This window comes from Colletotrichum destructivum, chromosome 2, assembly GCF_034447905.1.
Source record: "Colletotrichum destructivum chromosome 2, complete sequence".
Taxonomy (NCBI): domain Eukaryota; kingdom Fungi; phylum Ascomycota; class Sordariomycetes; order Glomerellales; family Glomerellaceae; genus Colletotrichum; species Colletotrichum destructivum.
This window is the reverse complement of record NC_085897.1, coordinates 3,930,761-3,953,958: the sequence shown is the minus strand read 5'-3', so window position 1 is coordinate 3,953,958 and position 23,198 is coordinate 3,930,761. Positions and strand designations below refer to the sequence as shown.

Here is a 23,198-nt window from a genome sequence, read left to right as displayed (position 1 = left end):
ACCTGGGGCTGGACTACCTGGGTGCCTTGGGGTCTCGACCACCGACCACTTGCGTCGGTTTTCCGTACCTAGGTACACACACAGACACTGCCGCACCCGGTTCATGGCCACAGCATGATGGTGACCGCCATGGTGGATAACGAAGCAATGGGAGCGTAGACTGGTCCAATATCACAGAGGCAGGCCAGAAAAGGTATCTTTATCTACTTGGTACCTCGCCTTAGTTTGCTGGTTGTCCTACTATCTGAAAATAGGGAGAGCAGGTATTGGTCTAAAAGGGCAGCCTCGGAGAAATATCAGTGTCGCCTTGGAGATAGTCGACAAAATCGACTCAACAACCTGCGCTAAGACCATATGGTGTTTGCTTCGTAAAATGCTCCTCTAATCCAGATCTGCCTCCCACAAGCACAAGAGCTTGTCATAAAAACTCGTCGACACACATTCGAGGCGGCCCTGCCCTGGACTAGGAACGAAGTCGCTGCCATAGTTCATGCTCTGATGTTCCTCGAATCGGGCTAGGACACTGATATTCCATCCCTCACTCTTCAGTGGCCCCTCCAGTTCGACAACTCTAGCACCAGCGTGCATACATGATGCCAAAATCCTCAGGCGGCAGCGACCGTCCCTCTCCCGGTATTCGACCAACTTGAGCCTCCAGACGCCCCCTTCCAGATTTTTCTCGCCCAAACCCTTGAACTGGCGGAGGCCGTATGTGTTGTGTGGAGGCTGGACAGAAAACAGTCGTATGGTGTCGTCGTAGCTGCCTGTCACTAGTAACCTAGAGCCGTCCACAAGTTTGACAGGGACGGGCAGGATGGCCGTCACACCGGCACCATGCCCGGTAATGTTGAGGGGTGGGTACAAGGTCTTGACACCTGACATAGCTTCGCTACCGTCCTTGCTGCTGCGCGTACACGATGCGTACCGAAGCGCAGAATCGTCACCTCCCGAGTATATGACAAAGGGGTCCTCGGTAGGAGAGAAGGCCGCCGTCCAAGCTTCTAGCGAATGCTTAATCACAGCGTTCGAATCGTCATCGATGATCCGCCAAGACTCATCGAGCTTTGCGACGCGCACCTCGCCTGCAGAGGTTGTGATCGCGATGGAATATGCATCGTTGGTGTCCCAAACTCCTGAGAGAAACAAGACGCCCTCGGGGACGTCACGTATCCTGCTCGTGGCCAAGTGCTTGAGCGGCGACGACACATCCATGCCTGGATTCAACTGGAATATGGACAGTGTTCCCGTGCTGGAGACCACTGCCATGATGTCGCGCCAGCTCGGCAAAGGGCAGAAGTGCAGGTCAAGAATCGCCGACGGGTGAGGGACGGTTTGAACATGGTGCCTGGTGCGAAGTCAATCTTCAGCGGAAATGGCTAGGGCCCCCTCATACTCACACTGCCCCGTTTTCTAGCTGGTAAACAATGAGACTACCGTTGCGGTCTTGGGGCTTATTGGCGATAGAGGAAGTCGCATCCTCCGACTCATTCGGTGGTTCTTCATCCTTGACCAAGTCATAAGTTCCAACCACGAAATACTTTGGGTGCGATAAGCAAAACTCTATGCAGCTGGGAGGCAGGTCCAAAATGAGGGACTGCTTGGATGCAATAGCGTTGGTTGGTTCAGTCATTGCTAAGACAGGTCGTACGTAATACCCCCCCTCTGTTCTGAGTTGCCGGAGAGAAAGAGGCCAATTCTGAGCCGTCAATGTGGTTTGGATACGTCACCGTTGTCTCGAGAGACACGCGGCATTGAGGTGCAATTCTCGTCGTATTGGTGTTGTCTTGCAAATTTGAAACCCCCGGCACCAAGTAGAAGTGAAAAAGTTGAAGTAAAGAGGTACCTAGGTGGGAGTGGCGCCAGATAATTTCCGGGAGGGGGACGGCCGCGCTCCCCGGGGAACTCGGAAGGACCCCCTCCCGCCCCGGCATTTGGCGGCCGCTGATCGGATCGGGACCTTTCCATCGTTCCCAAAATAACGACTATCCCGTCAACATCCCTCATTGCCGACAGACGCGAAGTCTCATCGACTTGTTCACTTCACTTTGCACAATGACATAATTTGGATGAGGCAGGTCAACCGCACCAGGTCTACCTTCTTTCTGAGGTAACTTGAAACGGCTACTAAATCATATCTACCGCTGCAAGACGCGACGCGTCAACCGCGCAGCTCACCATCAATCGAGTCGAGTTTCTGTCGACAGTCCAGACAATCAAGATGGACTCGGATGAATCCGACTTTTATGGTTTGTGCAGAGGCTTGAATGACGTGGCGCGCAAAGACTGACCGTTGGGCTAGGAGACGAGGACATAGTAACTGGGCTAGAGTCTCGAGTCACGTCCTTCGATGTTTCCCAGTGGTGGGAGGAGACAGATGCTATCCAGATCAACCGGAGAGTCAAAATGGAGCCCCTTGACAGCACAAAACTACACAACCCATACGCCGGCATTCCCTACGCGTGGCAATTGACAGAGACCGTCAACGACTTCCTCGCTCGCCTCCCTCCGGAGACAACCGAGCACAGCGACAAATTTCCTTGGATCTTCATCTGCAACCCGTACATACGCCGCAAAGACAAGTCCCTTGCCCAGAACCAGCGCAGCAGGGGAAACGAGGACGAGGCACCCGAGGAGGAAGGTTCCCGGCTCGATACTTTGATCGAGGGAGGCACGGAGAGGCTAAACATCCTACTCAACTTTAAGCAAGGCATCAACAGCACCAAAAAGTCTACGGCAGTCAAGATGCGAGAGATAGATCAAGAGCAGAAGGAGGCTTCTCGGGATATCTTGAGTCTTGCAAGTGCGTGTGGGATCAAGGCCGGCAAGGCAAGTCTTCTGATCTCGGCGATACGATGTACATGGCGGTGATTGACGCTTGTCGGCAGTGGATGCTCTTCTGTCAACCCAAGGATGTTGATGAAGTCTGGCGTGTCATCTCGAAGGCCACAGCCAACAACGAGTTGGGAATCGCAGCCAAGGTCGCTCCCTGGAACCCACATACTGACCCTACTGGGCAAAAAGACCGGATCGTGTGTGTTTATACGGCCGACTTCGGTGACAAGGCAGATGTGACTCGTACTCTACAAAAGCTTCGGGAGCTGAGGTTAGTCGAGACCATGGGACGTCCCATATATTACAAGCCAGGTGCGTTCGCATATGCTCAAGTGTCTTTGCCTGTCCGATAAGACTAACAAAGGCCCAGATGCCTTCACATATCTTGGTATAGCTTACGGAAACCATTGGGGCGTCAAAGCCTCCATCTACAGCTCTATGGATCTTTTACCAATCTCGTCGTCCACAAGCCAAAGAATGAGGATGTCTAGCAGCAGCCATCTGCGTTATTGACGATTTTTGTTATTTCAGCAACATGATCGGCGAGGAGTGCATTACACTATTAAAACCACTCGGCTCACAGAAGCATATACGACGAGGGTTGAGCCGTTTGTGTGTGTGCAAATGTTGCTGAGATGGGAAGGCAGATGATCAAACGAAGACAAACCACACTATGACGAGTTCAAGTTCCATAGTCATGCTCATCCCGGCTCTTCTGATGTACGTATAGCCAAAAGCGTGCGCTAATAAGATGTGTGTTTGTGGTTGGCAAAACACCGATAACAAAGCATACCATCTACCCTTGAAACACTGCTAGCCCAGCCCACCATACTGGAACTAAAGATCTGCCCTGGTATCGAAACACGTGCCCATCGTTTATGCCATTCGGTATACCGTACTGTTGTTGTGTAATGAACAGGGTACGTGCCCTGCCCGATTAACAGCGCCGCTCTAAGACGATTGACTTGACCTTTGGCTGTTATTACGATGGAATAGCCAGCGTTGATGCTAGATGACGCCACAAACGCTCTCTAGTAGTTGTTTAGACTCGGATAGTAAGTCGCTGAAGCCATTCCATAGTCATGGAGATGGGCCATCAGAGTCCTCGAGGACAGCGTCCGGGTCGATGGTCTTGAGTAGCAGGACCAGCCTATAGGCGCTGTTTCCGTTGAGGTAATACCTGTGCAGCTTCTTGGAGCGCAGGAAGCCCAGGCGCTCGTACAGGCGCATGGCCTGGGTGTTGGTCTCTTCAGTTTCCAAAACAACTTCGTCGGCGTTCCGCTGGGCCATGGCGTCGATGGCTCTCTTGACGAGGGACGTGGCGATACCCTTGCCACGATATGGGGAGGCGACGGCCAGCATGGCGATGTAACCACGGCGCGTTGGCGGTGAGTGAGATGAATGTACTTCCAGCTTGCACACAATGACGCCGATGAGTGACGAGTCTGAAGGGTCCAATGCCTGAATTGTGGTCAGCAAGACGACACAGGTCAAGTGCCTAGGTGAGTGGGAAGACACGTACCATGAAGCACAGGTGGCCCCATTGGTAGAGGAAATATCGATAGACATATATGCTGTAAGGTTCGCTCAAGTCCTTTGCAATCAAAGAGCGGATGGCAGGGAGATATTCCGCTTCCAAACCATGCTCATATTGAATGTACTGCAGATCCGCGGGGATATATGTGATGCTGGAAACGTCCATGCTGACGGCTTGGCTTTGTGGAGAAGGATAGCCGACCGGCCGGTCCCTATGACTGCAGCGTAGATGTAGGAACAGAAGGAAGCGGCAGTGTTGAAAGTTAAAGACGAGCCTAGACCGGCAGACGCTCGTTGTACTCAACTCATGACAATTTGAACGGCGCAACGAGAAACAGGCAGTGCAGTGGTTGATGAGAGAACTGGGCGGGGGGGGAGGGACTGCGAGAGAAAACCTGCAGGATGCGGAAGAAGAAAAAGAAGGAAGAGAAGGCAATGCTGCTTAGGGAGAAACCCGGCTCTGCCGCGAACCTGAGGTGGGCGAAATGGGACGATTGCAACGGTTTCGAACCACAGTCGTGGGATGTGTGTTTGCGGTTCAAGTATATGTAGCGGGCAAAATGCGAGTCGGACGTCCTGTACCTGTCTGTTTCTCGGAGTTGGCAACTGAGATGTTGTCGTTTGCTGTTTGCTGTTAGCGGGCGGCGGCGCATCAGGTGCAGCTCCACGTCCGTGTCCCCTGACCCAGTCGCATTGTTCGGAGGTCCAGCCGTCAGGCTATCGTACAAGTGGGGCTTGCCCACCGGTGTTTTCCACTGTCCTGGCCTTCAAGTGCTATGCATCAACCAATTTGCTTCTTCCATCGATGTTGCTCAGTTGTCTGTCATCCACAATCACATGCTAAACGGCTGCGACTACCTGCCCAAGACCTACCTCTTCAGGGAGCCGCAGTTCGCTTTTCCTCGTGCTCCTCGATGCGCCGTCTTATTGGTTCTCGCCTACCTACCTAAGCAGGTATCCCATGTCCATGTATCCCTACACGCGGAGTAGTGCCCGACATCATGGTGTGTTGGCCGGGAGTGTTGTCGAATGTCAAATCCGGATACCGCCTGCCGGTCTAGAGACGAAGCACTCATAAGATCCGAACTTGAGAACAGGCCAATTCGTGGGGGCCTGCTCACAATACCAGGTATGGTAAGCCATCGACCGAGTTGACTTCCAGAAGACTGTCGTCAATGCGGATGTCGAGATACCATGCTGCAACATGATGCATCTGCATGCCCGTGTGGACGTACCACCCACACAAGTGTCTCTTTACACTACCGTCCATCAAGTGGATAAGGATCTATCTGTCGCCAGGGGGGTTTGGGGGGGTTGGGGGATTGCTGACTGCTTCCGGACTAATTAGTAAGTTCTTGGAACCGAGGTGTTCTCCAGCCTTGTCTGACATGAAAGTTACACGATGCTCTCTGGATGAGGCCGCATGCCCTCCCTCGTATAGTGGGGTTGTGGCTGCCCAAGGCGGAAAGGTACCTGTCCATCTGCCGCACTTTTATGCGTCTCAGGTGCGGCCGGAGTGCTGGAAGCTGCGAGTTGAAAACAAAAGATGATAGACGCTGGGGCCATCCGGAAATTGACGTCACGACAAGCACTACCAGGGCTTCGCTCACGGACATGTCGTTTATTGTTATTTATTGTACGGATATTTTGATTCTGTTTTGCTTTCGGTCAGTTTGGCCAACGCCGCAACCGGGTGCCTTTCCTCTTTTCTGCTCTGTTCTCCCCGCCGGTTTCTCTAAACGATTGTCCTCGTCCAGCCCCCCCCCCTGTGCAGTTCCAATCTTGCTAGCGTCGGGACTCCTGTCGCCATTCCCCTATTTTGTCTGAAGCACGGCGAATTAAGCTTTACGCCCCTCTCTGTTGCTGTCGCTGCCTCTTTCGTACATCCCTTGCTTGACCGCTTTGGTAGCTCGACATTGCGCCTCCCGGGCCCGGGTCCAACTGATAAATATTGGGCCACCCCTCCCCTCTGCTCCCCCCTCCTTCAGCCCTCCGGGCACCTCCCAAGCCCTTACATTCCACCGCACTCCTACCTAGGTACAGACTACTTGAACCTGTCTTGAGCCAGTCATAATGGCATCCTTAGGCCGTCGCTATCTCGAACTCACAAGCTAACCTCAAGGCACCAGTATCACCCGCGTTTTCGCAAACACTGCGATCGCGACTATGTCTTCCTCAACCATCAGGCGCCGAGCGCTTCCCGTCGATACCCAGGTCGAGAACGAACCACCCACCCCTCGAGACGAAAGCCCCGAAAAGTCGGAAGCCACCGCCCACGTCGTTCGCCATGTGAAACCTAAAACGCGAAAACGCCGCAATGGCGCCATCTTCTTGCTCGGAAGCCTGTTCGGAATCATAGCTGCCGGGTTCTTCGCGAAAAGCAACGATCTGATAGACTTCCCCGAGCTCGGGGAGCTCAGCATGGATAGTCTTTTCGATGTTCTGCCTGCTGGCTTGGTCAAGGACATGCGGGATCTTGTGGTCAGTAACACTTCGTTTCTGGGCTTGGAGGGGGACTTGACGCCAAGCTGGCCTGAACTGACCCGGCTGCTCGTGAAGCAAGGCGAGCGCGAGTTCGTCGATAGCTACGATGCCTTCTCCGTAGGGCTACAAGCCCGCGCCGAGGGTCTTCACGCCCACCACCCAATGATAATGGTACCGGGTGTCATTTCAACGGGTCTCGAATCATGGGGCACTGCCAATGTCTCTCGCCAGTATTTCCGAAAGCGTCTCTGGGGCAGTTGGAGTATGATGCGGGCGTTGGTTCTGGACAAGGAGAACTGGAAAAGGCACATCATGTTGGACCAGGATACCGGTCTTGATCCTCCCCATATCAAACTCCGGGCCGCCCAGGGCTTTGACGCAACTGACTTCTTTATCACCGGATATTGGATTTGGAACAAGATATTTGAGAATCTGGCGTCCATAGGCTACGACCCGACCAATTCTTTCACGGCAGCGTACGACTGGCGCCTGGCCTACCCGAACCTCGAGACTCGCGATCAATACTTTTCGAGGCTCAAGTCCTACATCGAGACGGCGCACGAATTTTCGGGAAAGAAGACCGTCCTCGTGTCTCACAGCATGGGCGGACAGGTTCTTTTCTACTTCTTCCACTGGGTAGCGTCTGAGAGTGGCGGCAGGGGAGGTGACGACTGGGTTGAGCAGCACGTCGAGGCATGGATCAACGTGAGCGGGTGTATGCTTGGCGCCGTCAAGGACCTGACGGCTGTCTTGTCGGGTGAAATGCGTGACACGGCGCAGCTCAACGCATTTGCCGTCTACGGCCTCGAGAAGTTCTTGAGCAAGGACGAAAGGGCGCAGCTGTTCCGTGCGATGCCCGGTATTTCGTCAATGCTTCCCATCGGCGGGGACGCCGTCTGGGGCAATTCCACTTGGGCGCCTGACGACCTGCCTGGGCAGGACTTCTCTTATGGATCTCTTCTTAATTTCCGCAGCGGCATGAACTGGACAACACCGGATCGGAATTTGACAGTTGAGTCGGCCATGGAATACCTCTTCAACACGACCGAGGAGTGGTACTCAAGAAACGTGAAAGGAGCGTACTCGCACGGCGTAGCGCATACCGAGGCCGATGTTGAAGCCAACGAAAAAGACGCCCAGAAATGGATCAACCCGTTGGAGACACGACTGCCGCTGGCGCCTAGTCTCAAAATCTACTGCTTTTACGGCGTGGGGAAGCCCACGGAGCGAGGATACTACTACCGGTCGCCAGAAATGCCCGCTCTCACGAACCTGAACATCACCATCGACACAGCTCTCACGCAGGGAGAGGTGGACCACGGCGTCGTCATGGGCGAGGGCGATGGAACGGTGAACCTGCTCAGTACCGGGTATATGTGTAACCGCGGATGGAACTACAAGCGGTACAACCCGGCCGGTGTCAAGGTGACTGTGGTCGAGATGGAGCACGAGCCCGAACGATTTAATCCTCGAGGGGGGCCCAAGACGGCAGATCACGTGGACATTCTCGGGCGGCAGCATCTCAACGAACTCATCCTGCGGATCGCGGCGGGCAAGGGCAACACGATATCGGACTACGTCGTCAGCAACATTATGGAGTATGCTGACAAGGTCAAGGTGTACGAGGACGCTGAGCGACCGGTCGAGGAGAAGGAGTCGTAGAATGTGATCATGGATAATAGATTGGCTAGGACTACCTCATGTCATGATGGGTTTGGTTAGAGGCGTTTCTGGCGCATGACACAGATATTTAGCGTAACGTAGCCGTTCTCGGTACTCCCAATGCGGAATGCCCTCCTGTTCGATACATTGTTTTAGAAGTGGATACACATTAAACGTAGAACTCACAGCATCCATACGGACATTATTATTTCTCAGAGCACTTTCGACACCACACATGGCTACGCGGTGGTAGAAGGAACCCAGAAGCAACGTACTGTGGGCTACTCAGCTGCACTACTGGCTGTGGCCTACGTAGAATTTGCCCAGTTCTGACAGGTAGGATCTAGCATGACGAACACCCAAAACGCAAGGGCGGTGGGAATCGTACGGGCAAACAGAACTTGTCCGAGAAACGGTAGGCGAGCTTTGTATTTGGCTGCCTACCTATACATGGTATGAAGGTTTGCTATTAGGGGTTCCGTCATGGCTGGGAGCACTCGATGGTGCGGCCGATTCAAAGTTATTCTCGACCGAATGTTGGCGGACCCGGTTACAGCTTGACGTAAGACTTGCCGACATAAACCCGGTGCAACAAGCTGATATTTACTTACTCCCCGCCACCACTGCCTCCACTACCAAAGTACCCACCTACATACCTTATAGTAGGTACCTACCACAAGCGCTGGACCACCCCTCGGTCCCCTCCTTTCTCACGCCTCCACTGTACTGTGGGCGTGGCCAACCCAACCGCTCCTGCCCCTCCACGTCGACAGTCTGCCGTCCTTTTCTCCCCCACCTTTTGCTCTCTTGGACATGACCTGACCTGTCTCGACCAGGAGGGGGGCCCTTGTTGTCCAGCCATGTGTTGTATCAAGTCCCAAAGAGTCGAAACTCCAGCCGGCCTCATCTTCATCCCACCGAATATTTGTTCTGCTTCCTCATTTCCTTTTCCTAACCCATCGTCTCTGCAGCGGTCGCTCTTCGCACTGCGCCAGTGATGCAGATCACTTCGCCGATCTATCCAAGGTGGTTTCTAGCATCATGGCCGAGTTTGACGTCTACGAGTCTCTCGAGACTCAACATCAGTTTTGGGAAGGTCAGTAAACCCTCTCTCTCTCTCTCTCTCTCTCCTCTCCACGTTCCCACCCCCGCTCCTCTAGTCCATGTCGTCCTTCTTTACTTGTCGGGTCGCCGCCCACGCTACGCTTGACGAGCCTCGCAACTGACAGAACACACCAATCACCCAGAGCTTGACGACGTCGTCACGACCCAATATCAGTCGCACGATTTGATCGACGAAACCCTACGAGCTTGGCTATACCTCACTTCGAGATTCCGAGAAAAGTTCCCCGAAACCGAGGACGATGTCGCTGTCTGCTGCGAGAAGTTACTGCAGTGCCAGCTGTTTCGAGACAACAAGGACTACATCCGCACCCAAATCATCTACAGTTTGCTGCAGGAGGATGACCCAGCATCGCTACACGTTATCGTACTCTTTCTGCTGCTCGATGGCCATGCCGATGAGTCTACATACTCCCGCATGATCGAGGAAGCGTGTTTCCCTCGCCTCCTCGAGCTGATCAACGGTCGCAAAGATCAGGATCTGAGGCTGCATCGTCTGCTTCTTGAGCTCATGTATGAAATGTCACGAATCGAACGCTTGCGCACCGCCGACTTACTCCAGGTCGACGACGGCTTCATCGCCTACCTTTTCCAGATAATCGAGGAGCTCTCCAATGACGTTCACGACCCGTACCACTACCCTATTATTCGCGTGCTGGTTTGTCTCTTTCCGTACCTGCTCCCCGCTGTCCATCATTCTCCTGGCTGACCTTGTAACAGTTGGTACTGAACGAACAATACATGCTCGCTTCTACCGACGTTGCCGCCGATCCTACGTCTCCCACAGCCCCCCTTACGAACAGGGTCATCAAGTGTCTAAGTCTACATGGTGACTCGTTTCGCACATTCGGAGAGAATATCATTTTGCTGCTGAATCGCGAAACCGAGACGTCTCTGCAGCTACTGATCCTCAAACTTTTATATCTCTTATTTACAACCAAAGCCACATACGAATACTTTTACACGAACGACCTCAAGGTTCTCCTTGACGTTATCATTAGGAACCTCATGGACTTGCCGGATGAGAAGATATCGCTTCGTCACACATACCTCCGAGTCCTGTACCCGCTTCTGGCGCATACACAGCTGAGCCGCCCGCCGCACTACAAACGCGACGAGGTCCTCAAGGTCTTGAGGATCCTGGGCGGTTTTGGCAACTCCCACTTTGCGCCCGCTGATGAAACTACAGTTAGGTTGGTTGATCGCGTCTCCAAAGTGAAATGGCTTATCGACCAGGAGCCTTCTGGCGAGGCTGAAGTGGCGAGGAAGTTCCTGGGCATCAGTCTATCTCGCTCGCAGACGGCAAGCAGCGTTAGCGTAGTTGATGTCGCGGCCGTCATGGAGAAACCTGGTGTCATTACTCCGAGTCGGAAAGCCGAAGCAGAAGCGGAAGCCAAGCAAGGAGAAGAAAATGCCGGGCGACTCGCAGTGCGGGCGAAGAAACCCCTGCCCGAAGTACCAAAACATCGACACGGTATTCCTGTCGGACCGACGTCGACGTCGACGTTGCATTTGAATGGACATAGGAAGATACCACCCAAAGCACCACCACCACGGCGGAGGACGAGGCTCAAACCCGTCGAATCTGTGGCGGACGATGCTCCCACGCCCCAAGTTTGAGAGAGCCATACTTGATGGCCCTGGTCCTGATAGCCGAAGAGACTGAGGATATAAAACGGGACAGGCGTTTGCTCGAGTTGTCGACTTGAATGGGAGTTGCACTTGAAAACATGGAGATGCATAGCAATCACGACCTTATGGATGGCGTCGAGCGTTCGGGTCACTATCATGGCATAGCAAGGGCGTTTGGGTTCCGAGGGATGACTACGTTCGGGCCCTGGGAAGGCGTGTCGCCTGTTGACCCTTCATTCTAGCAGCTTGTCACATATACACATTTTGAATGGATACGATAAATGCGCGTCCTTCCAGTTGATTTTTTGCAGGCCAGCTTATCGCAGCAGGATATCTGACCGACATTGTTGACTTGGGTGAAGGTTCGAAATGATAGACTACTACGCTAGAGGCCCGCCCCTGCCCTCGCCCCTTGGGCTGGAGTCGAATCAAGAGATAAGATGAACAATATCTGTCTGACCACCAAAATTCAGGGACACAGATAACACGAGTCACGGGCAACTGTACACATAACATGGCCCTTGCAATGCCAGAGTTTATCACTTGCCAGGCAAGACGAGAGCCACAAGCGAGATCAAATGCGGCATTTGGCAGTTGCAGCATCGCACATGATCTACAACGGCGGTAATAAGTCGGCTTCTCTGCCTTTCATTCTTCCCATGACTACCAGGGGGGCTTCCAAACAAACTGCTGCTGTAGGATCCATGCCAGTTTCAATCATTTCCAATACGCGAGTGGTCTAGGACTAGGATAAAACAGGTTGGCTGTATGGTGCTGAATTACCGCAAAATCTATCTGCTTCATGTGCCAGATGGAAGTAGATGATTACTTGTAGCACAAAATACGTAGCGAGGGTGGTGCCTCTTGAGGTCGCACAGTCAAACCTGGATGGTGTTGATGATGCTCGGGAACTCCAACAAGTCTGCACAGCGAGCCGAAAGTTGACCAGCGGGAAATATGAATCTCCATGTGCGAGCGATTACGTCTTAGCCTTGGGGTTGGTGACCGCACCAGGCAGCAATTCCAGCTGAACCTGAAGCTACCAACGCCGTGCCAAACAGACAGAAAGAAGCCAAGTCAGCCTCCAACGAGCCATGAACGTCAAGTAAGTGACAATATCGAGCAGTGTCTCTCGGTCGTGGTTGGGAACGCTCGGGCTGGTCGGGTGGCACGGATGTCGAGATCCTCAATGTCGACCTACAGCACACGAAAAATGTCTATGAGATGAAAACTCACCGCGGCTGACCAGCAACGGAACAGTGGTCATCCGCATGCCCAGAAGCTAGGGGCTTAGCACAACCTTAGGTACTGTAGTTACACCGGGTCCGAGGTTCCAAGCGTGTGATGATTGTAGCGAATGTACCTAGCCATTGGAGGAGGGAGACGCATACGTCATCAGCCGGGCGGATGCTCAAGTTGCAGGAGCATTCTTGGTTTCTTGTCCGCGACCATCGCGACGTCTTCCGTGGTGGTCAGAGGCACATGACTGACCCCCTCCGCCAACGAAGAAGATGAGGGAGGAAACGAAGCGAAATGGTATGGTGGCGCAGTCTCGCTCAAGAGAAAGGAAGTGCGGGAGGATGAGCGGGCAAAGACGGATGGCATCAAGCGAGTGTGTCAAAAAGCTGATGATGAGGTTGAGCGAACACAATGATTGCACCATGTGGGTGTAATTGAGGATGGCCCTACTCATCCCTGGTACGGTACTACATTGCCGCCCTTGTTCTGTATGGATAGATGATTAAGTTCTCAGCCAGACAGACAGACAGTACTCGAATGACCGGCAAGAAGGTCAAATGAGACGCTGATACCCGCAGTTACTCAGTCAAGGATTACATAGGATCAGACGGTGTGTGTAATCGTTCATCTTGTGGGCTATTGTCGATATGAACCGCCCAGAAGGCAGAGGTCCGACGATGGCAATTATCTCAGAGTCTGCTAGGCTTGGGAATGCGCTTCCATGTCATGTACTGTCCGAAGCACAGCTGCGTCAGAAGACGGGAGTGCCCTGCAAGGAAACCGCGCACGCCGGAGCACATCAGCGCAAATCTCGGCCAGCAACGAGCAAGAGACAGGACGAGGATTCGTCCCATCCTCGACCCGACGCGGGATGCAAGGAAGGGTGCGCTTGTGCGTTAGACACTTCCGTGGCACCTAGGTGCATTTAGAAACCACTTTCACGGAAGCCGGTGCTGGGTATAGCACTTATGCTGTGTTTGCTACCCTTTTTTTTGTACATATTGTGTACCTGTGCGACCTCAAGAGGGACCGCCTTGGCCACATACCTTAGTCACATGAAGCCAGTTTAGTGGAGATGTAACCCAAAGAATCGGTTCTGTGACCCTGTCTGACCTGTGAGAACCAAACCGGGAGGGAGAGTGAGGCCTGAAGAGGGGTAGGAGAGAGAGAAAAGGACGGAGGAATTGGTATTGTATTGGTTGGGTGGTGTATTGGTTGGGTGGTAATACCAGATGTTGTCTCGTGCAAGATTCGAGAAACGGAATCCCCCATCCCCTGTTTTCCATGTTCTATGCACCGTGAAAGAGCCTGACAGCCCAGCGGACAGGTTCTATACCTTGAACAACGTGGGTGGGTAGGTAGGCGTAATCCTCCCTGACCTAACCTAAGACCAAACTTCCGTGCTTGACCCTCTTCTTCTTCAGTCCGTCATCATCCCCTTCATATCCTATCCTGTCCCGGGATTTTACGCCAAAAGAAAAAGAAAAAGAAGAAAGGGACATAAGGAGGACCAATTCATTGCGTCGCACCTGTGCGCCTGTCCAGTGCCCACGCACCATTCGAGAAAATAGCTGCCTCCTCAACTTCGCCTCTTCTGCCAACACCAATCCCCGAGACACATAGCATTCCGCTGGGCCGAATCGGGAGCCACCTCCACGACTCGACCGTCGCTGATGACGACATTGGTCTGAGCCCAAGATAGCTCTTCCGCTAACCATTGCGTCAAACGCACACCTCAACCTATTGATTGTCGCCCATTCCGCCCTTCTTTGCTGCGCTAAGTCTGTCTAAAGACGCCGCCATCGATCCTCAAGCTTGCAGCCCATCCCCGCTGCTGCGCTAGCCTGAGTCGTCTCCTTCCAACACCGGCACTCAAGGTGTCTTGGTGTCTTTGAGACGCCCACACGATGGCCGCTAGATCCCCGCTCGCGTCTTCATCTCCCACGCCGAGGCCCAACCACGCGCCGCACCTCGCTGACTCCGACTCATACAGGGAAAGAGAAAGGGAACGGGACAGAGGGAGAGACATGGAAGAACGAGCTGACCACGGCGCCGCCGCCGCTATGAACCCAAATCCCACCTCGTCCTATTTCCCTCAACAACCCGCCCAGCCCTCTTCATCATACACCTCGACTGCCGCCGCCGCTACCTACTCTACTCCTCCTCAACGAACTGCTCCTCTGCGATACGGCGAAGATCAAGAGACGCAACACAACACTCTAGCCAACTCTCACACCGGGCACAACCTGGCGCAAACCCTTCCTTTAGAGAGGGACGCCGCCAACAACAACCGCGCCAACCTGGCAGTACCTTTCGCTACGGCTCGCGGCAAGTTCACAGAAGAATGGGATGCGAGCCAAAGAGGAAGTAGCATCATTGAGGGTCACTCGTCCAACATGCCTCGTTCCAACTCATTCGTCTCCAACGGCGGGGAGGATCACCTGAATCTTCCCTCGCGCCACAACACCCTCAAGAAGAAGAACTCGCTGCGCAGAAACGGCAGTCTGAAGCGCAGTAGCAGTCGACGAAGCATGAAGGCTGGAAGCGTCCGTAGCCTAGCTCTGCAGTCCTCCAACGACCCCGACGAAGTACACAGCGCATTCCACTGCCCCGTTCCGACGTCGGGAAACCCAACCGATGCTTTAGCCACCAGGTTCCAGTGTAAGCGCCCCTGCGCAACCCCATCCGTCTACCGAAGCCACTGACCCATTTTCCCCAGCATGGCGCAAGATTCTCAAAGACCTTATTGCATACTACCGTGAAATTCAAACACACTACGAGCACAAGTCCAAATCGTTATTGAAGCTCGCCAACGTCGCCAACAATATTTCTAGTCCACCCGGTTTCCTCGACTCGGGTGGCATCGATGATGCGCTACAAATACTGCGGAGCTACCACAAGGGCGCCATTCTTGAATCAAACAAGGCCAAGGAGATCGAGGAGGATGTCATTTTAGCCCTAACTGGTCTGCGAAATGACCTTCATCAGAAGATTAAGGAGATCAAGAACTTGTCGGGCGACTTCAAAAACTTGGTAGACAAGGAGATGGATGGCACGAAGCGCGCTGTCAAGGCGCTACAAGACACCTTGGGCCAGGCTGATCTGGACCCCTCTTTAACGACCGGAAAGCAAGATCCGTACCTACTGCGTCTCGCCGTCGACAGGCAGGTTGAGCGTCAGATCGATGAGGAAAACTACCTCCACCAGGCCTACTTGAACCTGGAGAATTCTGGCCGCGAACTCGAGGCCATCGTAGTGGGCGAGGTCCAAAAGGCTTACAACGCCTACGCTGGCATCCTCAAGCGCGAGTCCGACGCCGCTTACAACACCATTGAAGAGCTCCGCGTCGGCCCCATCTCCATGCCCAAAGACCATGAGTGGGCGAACTTCGTCCAGAGAGACGACCAATTCGTGGATCCAGATATTCCACTTCGGTCCGCTGAACACATTCACTATCCGGGTCGAGAACACGTCGCTTGCCAGGAAATTCGCGCGGGACTTCTTGAGCGCAAGAGCAAGTACCTTAAGAGCTACACAGCTGGCTGGTGAGTTGGCCCGTGCATATCCAGATAGACCGCAACTCCCGAGACACAGAATGCTGACTGCAACGTCGGGTACAGGTATGTACTTTCTTCGACTCATCTCCATGAATTTAAATCGGCAGACAAGGGCCAAGCCCCCGTCATGTCGTTGTACCTTCCAGAGCAGAAACTAGGTTCGCACTCTAGCGAGGGCGGGTCTTCGAACAAGTTTATCCTCAAGGGTCGCCAAACTGGATCGATGCATCGTGGCCACACTTGGGTCTTTCGGGCCGAGAGCCATGATACAATGATGGCTTGGTACGAAGACATTAAGGTCCTTACTGAGAGGTCCCCTCAAGAGAGGAGCGAGTTTGTTCGTGGACATGTACGAAGCCTGAGCCAGTCTTCACAACGATCCATGAGCAGTGACGGTGTACTCGAAGACGATGACGATGACGAACCATTCTCGGCGGGCACGGCGGTTGCAGCAAGCACGAGTTCAAGACAAGATGCCCGCCGTCCCGAAGCAGGTGGGCGGTTCCCATCTGACATCCAGGTCAACGCGCAGCGAGGCTTACAGGCACCTCTTTCGCCCTCTAGTGTAAGCTCCGGACTCGACAATTCTGATCGTGACGCAGTCATGCCATCCGCTGCCTTACCAGGCAGTATGTTGGGTGTCTATCTCGGTTATGACGAGCACCCGAATGGATATGGGGGTACGGACCAGACGCCTATGGAGGAGATCCCGTCTCACGCTGCTATAGTGACCCAGCAAGCTCGCGAGGACGGGGTGAATCCCTACACGCGCGAGTCACTTCACCGATCGCAATCTTTGACTCGTGGTCAGCAGGCAGCCTATATTCCCGACACCGACGTGCAAAGAACTCAAAGCCAACACGTGACACTCGACAATCATGAGGTGGACTCCAGTCCAGTAGCATCGGCCGATTATGGTCACGTTCTCGAGACACCCGGCGGCAACGGACAATACGACCAGTGGATGAACGGTACCAGAAAGCCCTCTCCAGGCATTTCCACCAACAATGTTTCCGTCGCCAGAACAGGCAATGAACGTACCCAGAGTAATGACTACCTCCAACAAAACGTCTCACCCGACGCTGCTGTCGCCACGTTCATTCCCAGAAGCCAGGGTGCGTCTCGTGAACAGCAGCCAATCTCCGCTGTTCGGCCTACGTCTGGCACTGTCAGAAACGACAGCGTTCCAACAATCTCCAATCTTCACATTCCCGGGGAATACCCAAAGGGAAATGCAGCAACAATTGAATCGAGTCGATGAACGATTGCACTGGGTATCCATGTGTGCGGAAATGGAAACGGTTCGGGAAGGAAAATGGGTAAGATGGGGACATTGGATTGGAGAATTGCCTCGGGGTCCACGGCGCAAACTTTCGTCATCTCACGTCAAGTCTGACACACTGATATATTCCTACGAGAAAATATCTTTCACTGCTCCGTCCCAAGTTGACGAAAAGACGGGTTGACGGGAACCAGGGCCCGCATGAGAAACGGGGATGGGAGCTTTTCTTTTCTTTTACGTTCCATCAGTAGCTCTGCCGCATTCCCATATCTATTATCAAGCAAGTCACATTCCTCAGGGCCTTGTCCTTCCGGAACGCCACAGGCATCGATGCCATAACCGCACTCATGAGCCCCTGACAAATACGGCTTGAAGCGTGATCGCCGTTACCAGCAAGACTCTCAGACTTCCGAGACCTACACCAGAATATTGCGCTCCTCTGCATCCTGACAAGACATCCGAGCCACCCTGATTTACTTGAACCTCGACCGAACTCGCTATTCCCATGAAAAACGATATGGCGTAGCTCGATCTGGCCAAGACCACACTGCTTGCGATTCTTTTCTGCTCCTCTGGCAGATTCTCCCGCAACATAGTCGTCGCAAGGGGGCTTGCCACGACCATTTCCAAAGGCGCAAGCAAGCTGCTGACGAAGGCGTTGGCCCAGTGCGTCTGCTCAGGCGGTGCCGTAGCCATCAGGATAGACGCCAGCAGCAAAGACAAGACGGCCACGAAAGATGCCCAGTACACCTCCACTCCAGGCATGAGACAAGCAAGCAGTAGTGCCACAGCGAGCAACGGGGACAGGGCTGGTACTGGCCATGAGCGAGTTCCACTCGCGCAGCAGCACTAGGAGCTGAAAGGTATAAAACGCCCAGATGGCGAAACAACCCCAGACCGCTGCCGTGCAAGTTAGTATCAGATTCGTCACCGAGCCTATGGTGTTCAGGGGAAGTAATGGGTTTACGACCACTGTTTCGTTGTAGGTGAATGCTGCGAAGAACATGGCGCCTACGATGAGGAAGAAGTAGCAGTAGGGGGTTTGCCAAGCCACGGCCGGAGCCTGATTACATGAAAGGCTGAAATGCATGAGACCGCTGGCGCCGCGGACTGTGCCAGAGAGATCAAGCCGCACCCATATGCTGTTGCCAGAGTGTTTCTTCGTGAGGGCTTGGCAGGGGAGCACTAGCAGTCCCAACCCGCCGGCCGAGACGCTGACGGCGGCGAGAACGAAGAATGACCACTCCCATGCAGCGCCGCGGGCGAACAGTGACGACATGACTGTGCCAAGGGCGAAGCCCACGGGTGCGGAAGCACTGAAGATTGAGATTGCCTTATCCTTTTTCTGGCCTGGAACCAACGTCATCTCGAGAGTAGTGAAGCCATTGGAGATACAGAGGGCCGGGCCGATCCCTTGCATGACGCGGCAGATGCAGAAGTACACCGTGCCGTTCCACCGCCTCTCTGGACATCGAGAGACAGGCCAGCAAGTACACTCCAGAGTGCAAACCAGAGACAGCCGAGAACGGTGACGGGTTTACGACCGAAGGTGTCTCCTAGGCGTGCTGAGGGCAAGTCAAAGACGCCAACGGTGAGAGCGTAAGCCGCGGTAAACCACGAGTGCTGGCCAGATCCCACATTTGTGAAAGACTGGGAGATGCCCAGGGCTGGGGCCATGGCCTAGGAGAGACTGGCAAACGCCAAAATCTGGTAAAGGCTGACGACACCCACGAGCCAGGTTTTTTGGGCAGACGGCAGTTGTGGCCGAGGTGCCTTGTTGAGAAGTGGTAGTGATTGGTGAAGTTTGCTGTGCTGGGTCCAAGATAGACGTTCCTCATTGCCCTCGGCTTGTGTTGAATTTTCGTGTATCATTCTTGACAATGTTGCCTCTACGGAGTGCTTCACTCGCCGGGTGAACACAATCCTCCGAGCTGCTTCAAACAGGTCGGGGTACTCTAATGTGTGCTCAAGCCCTCCAGGGGCTAATCTTCTATGTGACGCAAAGTCGTTCATCTGATTTCTCGGATGGGTCGCGAGCCCTGGCTGTGAAATGCGAACATCTCTGTGAAGGTTTGATGTGTTTGGAGTCCGGGTCTGCGCGATGGGGAGGTACCGGTACGAGAGCCGCCGGAGCTGAGGAACGGTCGGATTGCGAGGAAGCGTAAGCATCACAGGCAATACATGGATCTTTGGTGCTTGGTTAGAATCCCAGGTCGATAGATTGAGTCGCGGACTGGATACAAGATGGTTGGTCTGGCGTTTGGCTTCGTAGTTGTCGTTGTCGTCGACTGTAGTGGGAGAGACTAGATCTGGAGTCGAAACTTGAGAGGCCGAGTCCCTCCGCCCATTGCGCCCAAAAGATTCATCGTCATTTGCATATTGTTCTCGAAACTGCTGTCTGCAAGATTCCGTCACCGCTATCATAACATTTGCCACCCTCTGTAGTGCCTCGTTGGCGCTTCGTGATTCACGTGCTGTTGTCGGGGTGTGAATGGGGCTCGATGATACTGAGCTATTCGCGCTGCTCATCGTGATGTAAATATATTGGGAACAACTAGGGTGAAAGTAAATGCGGGCATATGTCCTTGAGAAAGTATTATAAGAAGCAGCAGCTCATTACAAGAAGAAAAGACCTTGGTTGGAGGGAGTCTGCGTACGATGCAGAGAATCAAGGAAGATGGGCAGAAGGGAGACGAAGAAGAGGTTCAACGGGGAAGACGCGGACACACTAAACAAAACGCATGAGTTGACTAGATGGCAATTGAACCTAAAAGTGGTAGAATCCTTCGAACAAGGTGTCACTGCAGCATAAGAATAGGTTTAGTCCAGCTCCACGCATCAAGCTGGGAACATCAACAACAGAGACCGACCCACTTGTAGGTACAAGCCCCAGAGTCTGGATGAATTCCGATGTCTTCTTGGAAGGGGGCTGGTGTAGGCAGCTCAGTTTTCAAGGGGCATGGGGTCGCGGGTCGCAGCCAGGACATCGCGCCCCGGAGAGCGGTTCATCGTGCTCCTTCGTGTTGCTCAAGCCTGCACCCTAGCGGCATTGGACCGCGCCGTGTCGAATAAAACCAGGGCAAGACAAACATGATATACGTTCAACCCGACGTTGGACGGCTGAGGCATAACTAGTGCCTAAGCCCTCTCGAACGACGAACGAGGGGTGGGCGAGACATAACTCTGCGGCATTTGGGCGTGCCTGAAGATGAAGAGAGATCACCAGATCCTAGCCAGCTGAGCCTCAGCGGCTGACATATTGGAGTTCCATGGACAATTTCGTCCGTTTGCCAGGAAGCATGATCGTAAGAAGGCTTGATCGGCCAAACTGCTTCTGCCGGCCCGCCAGGAGCACAATACGGTGACATTGATCGGCTACCTTGGTGTGTTTGTAAGTGTATTACAAGTTCAGCCGAACAGGAACCGATGGGAATTAGGACCCTGGAAGAAGACCGAGGCTGGGGTTGAAGCGAAAGGATGAAAGACAATGGCGTCGACGGAGATGTGTGGCCAAGTCGGTGCCTCATGAGGTCGCAGAGTTACACCCGGTATTAGTGGTAGGGGAGGCCCCACCGGCGAACAAACCGCGCCACCAACAGAAGATCCTTCGCGTGCCTTGAACAGCCCAAAGCTCGCCGGTACCGTCTGGGTAAAGACTTCGACTTGTGGTGATCATCAGCACGATGGTATCCAGCACACTTGTGTTGTGGAAGTAAACCGGGCTCGGTGCCGTTTCCGCCTATGGCATGCCGGGTCTGATTTGATGGTGAACCTGCAAGCAGCAGTATGTATCCGTAAAGCAGCAGATATGATGGATGGCCACGTAGGGACAGAGAGAAAGAAGCAAGATGCAGCGCCGGAGTCATGTGGGGAGTACATGCATTTCCCCAGAAAGTCGGCAATGGGCCCGGCCTTCCTCGAAGCTTTACTGGCAAGATAGGTTCAGATGCCTATTTTTGGAAACAGGCACCTATCAAAAACTTAAGTATTGTTCAAGGAACGTCGACTGTCTAGCACTCTTCCTTAGCGCAAGCTCAACTCAGCCTCAATTCACCTACCACCGCGGATACGTTAGCGTTTGGAGCGAACGATGTCGTCCTCACGTCTGCTGCCATTAACTCACCAGTAAATATCCCTCTGCCCATTTTGACTTTCTGCATGGTTTTGAACACACCGCAACTCAAGCAGATTTCATATCGCTGACTGGACACCGAAACACATGCGCTGCACTGCATCCTACATTGATCGACCATGAGCTGCAAACCCGCCCTGGCTGCCTTCAAACCCATTTCAATATCCCACACACGCCAGATGACATTACAGTTAGGGCATCTTACGAAAGCTCGCGATCAGTACTTTTCTCTATTTTTGGGTGACCACAGTGGATGATGTACATGCAGCCTGAGGCCCTACCGCCAGGACCAATGTTTGTAAAAGCAAAGCAAACCAGAACGCCAGAGTCGTAGTCCAACAGAAGAAACCCTCCCCTCCTATGAGTTGACGATCAAAGCCACAGCCTACCGGCCTCCTCTGCTGAAGCCGCCCCGACCCCGACCACCGCTGAAGCCGCCGCCTCCTCTCGGCGCACCGCCACGACCGCCGAAACCACCACCGCCGCGACCGCCAAAACCACCACCTCCGCGACCGCCGAAACCGCTGCCGCCACGGCCACCTCTCGGGGCACCTCCGCGACCGCCAAAGCCACCACGGCCGCCGCGGCCACCTCTTGCCGGGCCACCGCGGCCTGCTCGCTTGACTTTGGGCGCACCTGGGGGGGGCTTCGGCTTGGGAAGGAACTTCTCCAGCGGGAGGAGCTTCTCGGATCCGATGTAGAACTTGTCGCCCTCCTTGAAGGATGTGGCCTGAATGCCCTCCGAGGGCTTGATGGTGAAGTACACCTGGTTAATGGGGCCGAGAACTTCGTCAACCTTGCCGACAGCCGTCTGTTTTACTGTTAGACAAGTCTGCTTGGATTGACGGCCCAAGTTTTATTCGGGGGACGGTCGCACCTTGTTTTCGAGGAAGATTTGCGCATTGAAGTGAGGAACCTTGGGGTTGATGCTCTCGCAGATCATCTCGCCTTCGCAAGCATGCATGAACTTGCCCATCTCTGTAAAACAAGTTGCTGTTAGGAAGAGTCATGTTCTTCGGAAGAACGCGTCGCGAATGATGCAGTGAACATACCGAGAATCGTTGCGGGAGGACCCATGTCTCTCTGTTGGAAACCACCACGGCCTGCGTGTCCAAGTTAACGTTGATCGGTAGAGCGCATATCGAGCCAGACAATATCGTCGGGGGATGATGAATATCGTGGAATGAGAAGAGTTAATTGAGACATACCACCAAACCCGCCGCCTCCGCGACCGCCGAAGCCACCGCCGCCGCGACCGCGCGGAGCTCCTCGTCCAAATGACATGTTGATGGGTGGATTGGCTGTTGTCGTTTGGAGCTGCTTCTTTTTCCGCTGGTGCCAAATTGCTGCTATTGGGAAAACGAATCCATCCGCCAGCCGACAGAAAATTTCCAGCGACCTAACTTGTGGTGCAGGCCAATCAAGCTATGCTATTGGTCGCATGTAGCGGGACGGAAGATAGCCTCTTCCGGACGACCCCGCCAAAAAACCAAAGTGGCTTGCCCACTCTGAGTGGTTCTCTGAAGAGAGGGACGATTCAATATTCGCCAGAAGCTTAAGCCTTTTCAGGTATGTTCTAGGTACCTAGGCTGCCGCCCTCGCGCCAAAGTCCTCTAGGACTGCTCTTGCCGTAGGCACTCAGACACAATCAGCCCCTTGATCAACAATACCTTATGATATCTGACGCCTTGATTTCTTATTTATTTATTAGGAGTCTTTT

General features: G+C 53.8%; 8 protein-coding genes across 8 annotated transcripts; 4 read left to right on the top strand and 4 right to left on the bottom strand.

Moving 5' to 3' along the window:
- Positions 1 to 215: 215 nt before the first annotated feature.
- Positions 216 to 1,818, bottom strand: CDEST_03401 (Putative WD40/YVTN repeat-like-containing domain superfamily). Its single transcript, XM_062919560.1, has 2 exons — positions 1,398 to 1,818; positions 216 to 1,345 (listed from the first exon to the last, which is right to left on the bottom strand). Exons 1-2 carry the CDS (start codon positions 1,628 to 1,630, stop codon positions 382 to 384), a joined length of 1,197 nt encoding a protein of 398 aa, XP_062775611.1. The 5' UTR covers positions 1,631 to 1,818; the 3' UTR covers positions 216 to 381.
- A 248-nt stretch (positions 1,819 to 2,066) lies between these two features.
- CDEST_03400 (Putative basophilic leukemia-expressed protein Bles03) lies at positions 2,067 to 3,345 on the top strand (the record flags this gene model as incomplete). Its single annotated transcript, XM_062919559.1, is given in 5 exon segments — positions 2,067 to 2,107; positions 2,149 to 2,246; positions 2,300 to 2,800; positions 2,818 to 3,144; positions 3,197 to 3,345. The coding sequence occupies 5 exon segments, from the start codon at positions 2,067 to 2,069 to the stop codon at positions 3,343 to 3,345; spliced, it is 1,116 nt and encodes a 371-aa protein (XP_062775610.1).
- A 567-nt stretch (positions 3,346 to 3,912) lies between these two features.
- CDEST_03399 (Putative GNAT domain, acyl-CoA N-acyltransferase, N-alpha-acetyltransferase 30) lies at positions 3,913 to 4,534 on the bottom strand (the record flags this gene model as incomplete). The annotated part of the gene is made up of 2 exons (XM_062919558.1): positions 3,913 to 4,293; positions 4,355 to 4,534. The coding sequence occupies 2 exons, from the start codon at positions 4,532 to 4,534 to the stop codon at positions 3,913 to 3,915; spliced, it is 561 nt and encodes a 186-aa protein (XP_062775609.1).
- A 2,000-nt stretch (positions 4,535 to 6,534) lies between these two features.
- On the top strand, positions 6,535 to 8,514 carry CDEST_03398 (Putative lecithin:cholesterol/phospholipid:diacylglycerol acyltransferase, alpha/Beta hydrolase; the record flags this gene model as incomplete). Its single annotated transcript, XM_062919557.1, has 1 exon — positions 6,535 to 8,514. One exon carries the CDS (start codon positions 6,535 to 6,537, stop codon positions 8,512 to 8,514), a length of 1,980 nt encoding a protein of 659 aa, XP_062775608.1.
- A 648-nt stretch (positions 8,515 to 9,162) lies between these two features.
- On the top strand, positions 9,163 to 11,555 carry CDEST_03397 (Putative SPIN90/Ldb17, leucine-rich domain-containing protein). The gene is made up of 3 exons (XM_062919556.1): positions 9,163 to 9,610; positions 9,762 to 10,294; positions 10,357 to 11,555. Exons 1-3 carry the CDS (start codon positions 9,556 to 9,558, stop codon positions 11,254 to 11,256), a joined length of 1,488 nt encoding a protein of 495 aa, XP_062775607.1. The 5' UTR covers positions 9,163 to 9,555; the 3' UTR covers positions 11,257 to 11,555.
- Positions 11,556 to 13,736: 2,181 nt separating this feature from the next.
- On the top strand, positions 13,737 to 17,771 carry CDEST_03396 (Putative pleckstrin domain, PH-like domain superfamily, AH/BAR domain superfamily). Its single transcript, XM_062919555.1, has 3 exons — positions 13,737 to 15,168; positions 15,227 to 16,052; positions 16,128 to 17,771. Exons 1-3 carry the CDS (start codon positions 14,415 to 14,417, stop codon positions 17,323 to 17,325), a joined length of 2,778 nt encoding a protein of 925 aa, XP_062775606.1. The 5' UTR covers positions 13,737 to 14,414; the 3' UTR covers positions 17,326 to 17,771.
- Positions 17,691 to 19,875, bottom strand: CDEST_03395 (Putative major facilitator superfamily, MFS transporter superfamily; the record flags this gene model as incomplete). Its single annotated transcript, XM_062919554.1, has 4 exons — positions 17,691 to 18,096; positions 18,152 to 18,806; positions 18,857 to 19,026; positions 19,069 to 19,875. 4 exons carry the CDS (start codon positions 19,873 to 19,875, stop codon positions 17,692 to 17,694), a joined length of 2,037 nt encoding a protein of 678 aa, XP_062775605.1. The 3' UTR covers position 17,691.
- Positions 19,876 to 21,625: 1,750 nt separating this feature from the next.
- CDEST_03394 (Putative H/ACA ribonucleoprotein complex, subunit Gar1/Naf1) lies at positions 21,626 to 22,851 on the bottom strand. The gene is made up of 4 exons (XM_062919553.1): positions 22,687 to 22,851; positions 22,531 to 22,581; positions 22,356 to 22,456; positions 21,626 to 22,289 (listed from the first exon to the last, which is right to left on the bottom strand). The coding sequence occupies exons 1-4, from the start codon at positions 22,760 to 22,762 to the stop codon at positions 21,864 to 21,866; spliced, it is 654 nt and encodes a 217-aa protein (XP_062775604.1). The 5' UTR covers positions 22,763 to 22,851; the 3' UTR covers positions 21,626 to 21,863.
- Between the last annotated feature and the right edge of the window lie 347 nt (positions 22,852 to 23,198).

What these genes read in the sequence shown, in the direction of transcription:
- CDEST_03401 (XM_062919560.1), bottom strand. Translation starts at nt 1,630, where the DNA reads ATGACTGAACCAACCAACGCTATTGCATCCAAGCAGTCCCTCATTTTG. An exon ending in CAGCTAGAAAACGGGGCAGT is followed by an intron (nt 1,346 to 1,397) that starts GTGAGTATGAGG and finishes ACTTCGCACCAG; the next exon opens with GCACCATGTTCAAACCGTCC.
- CDEST_03397 (XM_062919556.1), top strand. Translation starts at nt 9,556, where the DNA reads ATGGCCGAGTTTGACGTCTACGAGTCTCTCGAGACTCAACATCAGTTT. An exon ending in TCAACATCAGTTTTGGGAAG is followed by an intron (nt 9,611 to 9,761) that starts GTCAGTAAACCC and finishes CCAATCACCCAG; the next exon opens with AGCTTGACGACGTCGTCACG. An exon ending in ACCCTATTATTCGCGTGCTG is followed by an intron (nt 10,295 to 10,356) that starts GTTTGTCTCTTT and finishes ACCTTGTAACAG; the next exon opens with TTGGTACTGAACGAACAATA.
- CDEST_03396 (XM_062919555.1), top strand. Translation starts at nt 14,415, where the DNA reads ATGGCCGCTAGATCCCCGCTCGCGTCTTCATCTCCCACGCCGAGGCCC. An exon ending in TTTAGCCACCAGGTTCCAGT is followed by an intron (nt 15,169 to 15,226) that starts GTAAGCGCCCCT and finishes CATTTTCCCCAG; the next exon opens with CATGGCGCAAGATTCTCAAA. An exon ending in AAGAGCTACACAGCTGGCTG is followed by an intron (nt 16,053 to 16,127) that starts GTGAGTTGGCCC and finishes CGTCGGGTACAG; the next exon opens with GTATGTACTTTCTTCGACTC.
- CDEST_03394 (XM_062919553.1), bottom strand. Translation starts at nt 22,762, where the DNA reads ATGTCATTTGGACGAGGAGCTCCGCGCGGTCGCGGCGGCGGTGGCTTC. An exon ending in CGGAGGCGGCGGGTTTGGTG is followed by an intron (nt 22,582 to 22,686) that starts GTATGTCTCAAT and finishes TTGGACACGCAG; the next exon opens with GCCGTGGTGGTTTCCAACAG. An exon ending in TCCTCCCGCAACGATTCTCG is followed by an intron (nt 22,457 to 22,530) that starts GTATGTTCACTG and finishes CTTGTTTTACAG; the next exon opens with AGATGGGCAAGTTCATGCAT.